Here is an 8,450-nt window from a genome sequence, read left to right on the forward strand (position 1 = left end):
TGAGCAGCATTTCCTTCTAATGGAAATACCGGAATAAATAAGCTCAACAGAAGGGTATGAACTAAAAACAACGTGTGATAGCAATCTAGCATTTTGTCTGAAACAGGGTCTGTGCGTTTAGATCCAGGTCAGATTCTTTAGACTGAAACGCTCACCGACTAGTTTAAACTGCAGAGGAACGAGGAAGATAAAGACCAACAGCTTAAGTTCCCCTTCTCTTCTAAAACTCTTTTTACATATTTCCTTTTATTCTCATGCAACTCTTTCTGATTCCTATCATCAAGGCTGCATCGTGTTCCCTTAGTGTGGGAACAGCGTTCTTGGTGTTATATTCCTCTTAAGTTTTTTTGTCTACAGTTTTTAAAGTCATTAATTTCCTCTTTTCCTTTTGTTCTGCAAAGTGCAAATTAAAATAAATTTCTGGAGAATGCATTTCACTCATGGTTCAGAAATTTGTAAACTTACGACAACTCTTTTCCTTCTGCTTTTCAAGCACCATTAGTTCAGTTTCTTTGGTGTAACCTTTTTGGTTTGTATTTTTCAAAGTTAATGTAACGAGTTTTCAGACTTTATACAAAGTATGATTCGTACCAAAAACCAAAACAGGTTTTGTAAAACACTGTGTTTCTGTGACATTACTGGTCACATTTTTTAATCTAATTCCCAAATATTCTCATGTTACACAGGTCCTACCTTCTGTGGTATCATGAACTTATCATGAACAGAGGAGAAAAACAAAACCAACTTTTTTTTTCTTACTTTCTGAAATGTATCCTTCCTTTTCTTGTTCTTGGGTTTCTATTTGGACTAATTTGTTTGACCTTTACAGCTCAGAATTTCCTGCTTGGAAAATCCCCTCCATTGTCATTTACTATTTAATGATAAACCATATCCTGGTGTTTAAAGTTCACATTGGTTGCTGCAGCCAAATGGTTTTGAATGAAGTTATCTTTCAAGTTTCATCTGAATGGATTCTTTATGTTGAAAATCATTTGTGCTATTGCCAAATATCTTGCTATTCTTTAGCCTTTTTCTCTCTCTCTCATACTTTTAAATATCTGATGACCAACTCTGTTCTCTCCATGTTCTTGTTTTACATGATTACCTTCCTCATGTTCTCCAGCTCCTGCTGCTTGAGCTCGTTGGCCATCTGCAGTTCCCTCATCCTCAGCTGCAGCTCCTCCTGCTCAGCCTGCTGCCTCAGTCGCATCTCACGCCGCTTTTGTCGGGCCTCACAATGTGGCGCCTGCCTGCACTGACGCAGCAGACTCACACAGGTCTGAATGGCTGAAATCCACATATTAAACTCAACTCATTTATTTAAATACAATTTTCACAATGTAAGGACTGTATCATTATGTACTTTTAGAGCACTGAACATGAAGTCTGCCATGACAGAAAGTACACAGCAGCTTCAAGCAGCATGTATCAGGCTGGTGTAAAAGTGATGTTGGTGATACAAAATGCATCATGTCCCTGCACTGATTCTTAACAACAGCAGGAGTACATTATAATTAGTGGGCTGAGTGGAAACTCATTTGTGTGGTCACTCACCCTGGATCCACTCCTGCTTCTTCTTCTTGTCTGAAGCACTGATTTCAAAGCTTTTCAACGACGACTTTATGAGGAAGAGACATTTCTTTCCCTCTTTGTCTGGCAAAGGCTGAGGGCAAAACAATGGATATTTGATACTGGACACAAAACTAAAGGATTACAGTGACTTTTTCATTCATTATCACAGCTCAACAACTGACAAAGATATAATGACACATCCTGTCAATGTGTATTTGTGTTTTGTGCAAAGTTGAAATGGTGAAATTCAAGTTTCTACTTAAAACAGCAACAGTTTCTTGCCTCCACAGAACAGTTTCCATCCAATAAGATGTTCCCTTTGTTATCAGCCAGGTCTTCACCGACATAGTAGGAAATAAAGTTTGGCTTCAGCACAAACCAGCGCTCTGTCCAGTTCTTTCGCTTGTGACCTTTTTTCATCAAGTAACCCTGCAGAGACAGAGAGACACATATTTAGCCCACATTAATGTTTATTTCTTTTTTAAGAGAGTGCCGTTTCTGTTTAATAGTGGATATTGTATTTGATACGTAGTCTTTAATTAGGAAAGGGTTTTATTGTAGGTGAACTCCTGTGTCAAATATGTTGATTTTTTTTATGAAACTTTACAAACAGTAACCTATTTTCTGTACTGTTGCACAGAAAGCTATGACCATGTTATATGAACAGGGAAAAGGATAGAACTTTAATAGTGGTCACAAAATGGCCAGAGCTGGTCTGCTTCCATCTAGGATTTGACCTTTTTACTATTGTTATCATACACTTGCTTTTGGTTGTTTACTGTACACATCAAGTGTAAAATAATAATACAAGCATGATTTATATGTGGAATAAACACAACTAAAAACTGTGTTAACTTTGAAGGAAGCTGATGTTGAACCAGTTGCACTGAACACTGGCCACAGTCCAACATGTGACCCAGACCTAACACTGGAAAGTTGTAAAATCATCATGGAACAAAAAAAGAGTTGTTCAGTAGCAGTAGTAGTGTTGTAGTACTAACCTGTTTGAGTACGTCCAGGATAAGCTCCTGGTAGACCTCATTGATGCCCATGGAGAACCCCTGTTTGTCCATTCCTTTACTGAAGTGACCTGACCCCACCAGCCTGATCAGCTCCCATACACTCAGGCAGTGCTGCTTGGAGTCCAGCTGTAACTTGTAGTCTTCAAAACGCTCCTCTACCCAGCTGCCCCCCATGGCCTCCGTCAGCTTACGCAGGAAGTACTCGATCTAGGTGAGAAGAAAAATTGTATTCAACCAAATGTATATGTTTACCCCATGGTATTCAGTCAAACTGTGCTTTGTCACCATGATTTGTTTTTTCCCATTTTGTTTTTCAGCGGACAAAAGTCCTCCAGTGATTCACCTCTGACGTTTGAATTACCCGACAATAAATCTTCCAGTATTCGTAAAAGAACAGGATCCTGGAAACTTCCTTTTTTTTGCTCTTGGGCAACATTTTCATCTGGTCAGTTACAAAAGCAGCAGTACAACATGTGTACACTTGCACAACAGGAATGTGAAGCGTTGTGATATCGCTAACAATATTTAAATTATCCTTGATGAAAATGAGAAGTTATTAGTTAAACTACAGTCAGACTGTTTACAGCAACATGTTTTATGATTTATAAGGGATGGTTTATTTTGTTTGTCATTTTTTTTAGATAAAAACCTTTTTTTGGAAGGTGAAACTCATGAATTTAGAATTAAGTGGTTATTTTTGCCCCTTCTTTTCAGTGAAGACAAACTTTTACCTCAGAATACTAGAGAAATTAAAAAAAAAAACAATAAATTAAAACACAACATTAATACACTCACCTCCTCGGTGACTATGATCAGAGGATATCTGTCCTCAGACAGGAAGTTGAAGATGCACCAGATCTTAAAGGAGTCATCGTTGGAGATGAGCAGCTGACTTTGTTGCAGGTTTTTTTTGGAGCACAGAGTCCAGCACATTTTGTGGAAGTCCTGACGGTCAAAGTCGTCTGACACCTGGAGCAAGCACAACAGCAGCTCATGTGAGTCCAGTCTCTCAGTTAAAATCTTTGTCCACATGTATAAAAGTTCTGAAATACATTCAAAGATCAATCGTCTAAACTTACAAGAAAATGCATAGTGCATGCGTGATACTTTTGGAAACAGTTAGTGCCTAATGAGTGTTGAAAACAGTAGGAAGCCATAAGAAAAATACTTCATTGACTGTGCCTAGAATCAGTTAAGGGAGGTGAGTCTCTGTAAAAGTTTGGATTAGCATTTAAGCTAATGGCGTAAGGACTGTGGTATCAATGTAATACCACGGTGGAATATGATATTTTGTTCAATTTTCTAGCTAGAAAATGGAAAACAGGAGTTGGTAAAGACAGAAGGGAGAAGTGAAAAGACATGACAGAGAGTTTAAAAGTGTTGACGCATAATTTTGGTTTTAGGACAAAACAAACTAAAGTGATAAGCTAACCTCAGTAAAAACCCATCATTGTTCATTCATAACTATTTAAAGTACATTTGTGTCTCAGTCTTCACACAGAAAGATCATACAAAACCCCAGTCAAAGAGAAACCTGTCAATCTAAAAAAAAAGAAATCAGGGCTAGTGAGAGAAAATCTCTTGAAAAGGTAGAAGCACTGCTGTGAAGGGGGAGTGTTTGCCTCAGCCATGAACAGTGTCTCCGTGGAGACTCCTGGCAGTTGTCCTGTCAAAAAACAAGTCACAAGTAAACCTCCAAAAAAAAAAAAGAAAAAAAGAAGCAAACTCCCAAGTCAAGTGATCTGCTCAAGCACTGAAAAACAAATACATTTTTCCCTTCACTATCTACACTTGTGAGAAATGCTTTAAGCAGTCAGTGATGCATATATTGAAGGCATTAAAGAAAGAAAATAATTATGTTTCCCAATTATAGCATCTGCAATCTTAGATTAAAGTACATTTTTTACACATAAAATCGTTGTGAATAGTGAATTAGATTCACTAAAAAAAATTACACTGCTAGTGAAACATATAGGGCAGTTTGAGTATCAATATTCTGTGATAGTGAATTACTTAAGGAAGTCTGTCAATCACCACGAGATCTGTGAACTACCAGAAGTCAGCTCGTTGTCTGTCAGTTTCTTATTTTGACAAAAAAAAACCTTGTGCCACAGTGAGTTCCACACCAGCTCTGAGAATGTCACCTAAATTCTCACAAGGCCCTTTCGATATTTTCATTTCCTCTGCTGAAAGAGACATTCAGCCCAAGTGAATGACGGCAGTGAAGTTGTGTGAAGGCCTCACAGGATCTGATGTAACTCTATTGTGCTAATTTAGGGCAAGTGCCTGTGTGAAAAACCCGGGCTTCCAAAATCTCTACTTGGGTCTATTGAAGCTGTTGGGTAATGTATCCAAATTTAAATCCAAATTCTGTATGTGAATGTTGGGACTGAAGCATACAGTCTGTTTGTTACAGTTTCTATAAATACTGCATTTGATTACCTTCCTTAAAATCACATTTCACTCAGGAGCATGACTGCCTCTCACATGGGAGGTTGAAAGAGGCTGTGTTTACATGTCTGACCGGATTATATCGTTCTACTGGTTTTAGACCGAAGGTTGAGGAACATAACAAACGGTTGAGTCTAAGTTTGTCATCAAACCACAGTTTTTTTAGCCTGACAGACTCTTGTTCTTTGTCCTCTCTGTGTCTCTCTCTCTCTCCTAGTCTCTACACATCAACAATACCAGTCCTGTCTGTGCTGCCTTCACTGCCCTTCACTGCCACATGGTCATTAAGATTCAGGAGCTTCACCAACGCTGTATGAGGAGCAGCAGCAGCAGCAGCAGCAGCAGCAGCAGCAGCAGCAGCAGCTCTTATTGAAACTCCACTGAGGTGAAACAAATGAAACCTGACTTATAACTACTCAGCTCGTCACCAGTCAAACAAGAGTCTCTGCGTAAACAAGGGGCTTGAGGCTGGTGAATTACTTGTCACCAATGAGCTGTTTTGAAGAAACAGTGAGTAGTGATAAAGCAGTCTAAAAGGGCCTTCTATATTTTTCATGTATCAAAATTGTTTTAATTTTTTATTTAATTTTTAAATTTATATCCCTCAGATTACCTACTTCTCATCAAAGCCAGTTTTTTTAAAACAAAAAATGTACAATATAAATCAAATATATTTTTCTTTAACCACAACAAATACCATGGAATTAACAATAGCTACTACAGACCTACAGCAGACATTGTTAAAGCATCTTTTTAACCTGTTAAATTTATTTTAATGTTATAAATTGTGATATAAATTTTACATCTAAGGAGTAAATCTGAAATGGAAATGGTTTTAAACTGCTAAGCAGGAGAGGGTTTAGACACAACATTATATTAAATAAACAATTAGATGGCTCAAAACTGCATTAATTTGTGGTACGTGGTTTAGGATTACAAGTGAACAAAGAACACGTATTTGTTGTGTGTCTTTCTAAGACAAACACAGACAGAAACACACTCTCAGGACATCTCAGGGTCACAGAGAATCACTTATGCCTGAGGAATGCTGTGCACCAACAAACCACGAAGCGCTGAGTCCTTCTGAGTTTCAGCGTCATGATTGTCTCTACTGCAGAGTCAACAGTTGTCACAGTCAGTGTCAGGTTACTGAGCTGGACTGTTATACAGTTACTGAACTGACACAGTTCAGACTGTAGGGTAAAATGTTTTTGTTCACTGCCTGCATTGTTACTAACAAAGGGTCAGTGAGGCCAGTGAGTTAGGACAGACACACGTCACATAAAGACACCTCTGCCATTGTTCACCTCTGAAGCCGAATGTGGTGCTTAGTCATTAGGTTGATTCTCATTTTTTTTATAGTTGTCTGTGTGTGTCTTTGTGCTCTCATCTGACCTTAAAATGCAAAATATTACAAATCTCACACACTGCGTTTATATGCACTACTGCACATCTGTAAGGAGTGCAGCTTACTTCAATTATTAATATTATTATCAGTATTAGCAGTAGTGGTAGTAGTATTAGTATTGTTATTATTATCATCATCATTATTATTATTGCGTTTTAGCCCGTTAGCAATATGCAACAAATCTGTACCTCCGTAAAGTGTTAATTATTTATCGGAAATTCTGAAAGTTTGACCGCTAGGACAACAATGCATCACTCAAAATCTATCCAAAAAAAGTTAATTACTGAGAGGTCTGGATAAAGCCCCATAGGTGCACAAATTTAAATTATTTTTTAAGTTAAAGTCTGGTTTCAATATGCACATTAAAATGATCCAAACTACCAAAATACGTATTACAAAAGGTAGTTAAAATACTCTCACTGTAAAAAAAAAAAGAAAAACAATACACAATTGCCTTCTGGATGATATATATGATATATTTATATTTTGTACTTTTAGTGAGCAAAATTAGTGAATTTTCCATACTTGTGCATTCTTTGTTACTACACACATGAGCTCACACTGTTACAGAGTTTCCTCATGTGAGAGGGTGGAGTTTCCTCAGAAGGAAAACAGTCAAATGCACTGAGACTCGTCACCCTCGTCCCAGTGGGTGGGGTGTGGTGGACCTGTATAGAAAACTTTATGATGGTTCATGCTTGCTCACCATGTCATGTGTCTTCCTGAACCTAGATCAAGAATTTAGCTAGGTCTCTGGAACCAGAAGGAAATGTACAGTTTGTGAAACTATCCTGACAGTCATTATACTCAAAGTATTACAACCTTACGTTAAATACTACAAGGGAAATACACCAAATGCGTAGGACAAAAAGTAGAAATGTAGCTTTTGGACAAAATGTTTCATCTTTTCCCAGACATATGGCTAAGTTTGTAGTTCTTATTTTCTATACAGGGGTATAAGGAGTTATTTTCAGCACAGACTGAACCGTTGAGTCAGTTGTCTCATAAAAACCTAAAAACAGCACAAAAAGAAATAGAGACACTTGGACAAGTCTTTCATACGATTCCTGCTTTTACGTACTTCATAAATACTTCATGCTCAGAGTAAGCACTTGTGACTAACCTTATCCAGGATGAATTTGTTCAGGTATGGCATGTATCCTTGGTTGGAGACCGGGCCCTCGTCATCATCTTTAAAGTGCTCCTCCAGTGCCGCAGGGTTGTGTGGGATTTTCATCACTGTGCACAAGTTGTGCGACAGCACCTGGGAACATGGAGGGGAGAATTCAGTATCACAATCACATATGTTTGTGTTGAGAAGATTTTTTTGTTAAAAATAAAGGTCTTGGACCACACCTGGCACATAAACAATATACCAGGTATTTGGCACAAAAACACAATGAGACAAACATTTTTTTCTTAATGTAATGTTTAAAGACTTTGGTTTAAATATCCCTGATGTGTGTCCACCTGAGATTCTGAAAACATCTGATTTAACTATGGTGGTTCAAACTATTTGTAAAGTTACTTTATCTACGTTGGAACTTGAGTTTTTTGGGACATATAAGTCTGTTTATAAACGTGTTAGGATCAAAAATGGCCCTACATACAGTACAGTGACAACGTGACTTAACCCAAAAGAAAAAAAAAAGTCTTCAATTAACAGGTACAAAACACATTTGTGTTACATTAAATACATACAGTCACCACATCATCATATGTCAGACGCCTTAACAATTTATTTTGTTATTTTTACAGTTAATATTCTGAAATATTCTATTTACAGTAGATACTGTAAAGAATCTCGAAATATTTACAGTAGATACTGTAAAGAATCTAAAAAAATATATAATTACCAAAAATGTTACCTGTTACAACAATATCTCTTAAAGTTGTAGATACCATACAACAAGCAGCTTGTAAGAAACGTAAAGTATTTTAAGTTAATCTGACTTAATTTGTTTAGTAACTACATAACAGTTGCAGTGCCAGCTGTG

At 37.3% G+C, this 8,450-nt stretch overlaps 1 protein-coding gene and 1 long non-coding RNA gene across 2 annotated transcripts in view; one reads left to right on the plus strand and one right to left on the minus strand.

The window, feature by feature from the left end:
* Positions 1-8,450, minus strand: part of swap70b (switching B cell complex subunit SWAP70b) — a 14,594-nt gene that overhangs the window by 4,458 nt on the left and 1,686 nt on the right. Inside the window, exons 2-7 of the mRNA XM_008311767.3 lie at positions 7,577-7,717; positions 3,390-3,563; positions 2,574-2,801; positions 1,855-2,001; positions 1,555-1,663; positions 1,106-1,287 (exon numbers count right to left, since the gene is read on the minus strand). Of these exons, the coding sequence (XP_008309989.1) occupies positions 1,106-1,287; positions 1,555-1,663; positions 1,855-2,001; positions 2,574-2,801; positions 3,390-3,563; positions 7,577-7,717 (981 nt within the window). The remainder of the gene's footprint in view (positions 1-1,105; positions 1,288-1,554; positions 1,664-1,854; positions 2,002-2,573; positions 2,802-3,389; positions 3,564-7,576; positions 7,718-8,450) is intronic.
* On the plus strand, positions 3,460-6,887 carry LOC112487087 (uncharacterized). The gene is made up of 2 exons (XR_003049815.1): positions 3,460-3,589; positions 5,263-6,887. It is a non-coding gene; the product is annotated as an uncharacterized LOC112487087 (long non-coding RNA).

This window comes from Cynoglossus semilaevis, chromosome 6, assembly GCF_000523025.1.
Source record: "Cynoglossus semilaevis isolate Cse_v1.0 chromosome 6, Cse_v1.0, whole genome shotgun sequence".
NCBI classification, from domain to species: Eukaryota; Metazoa; Chordata; class Actinopteri; order Pleuronectiformes; family Cynoglossidae; genus Cynoglossus; species Cynoglossus semilaevis.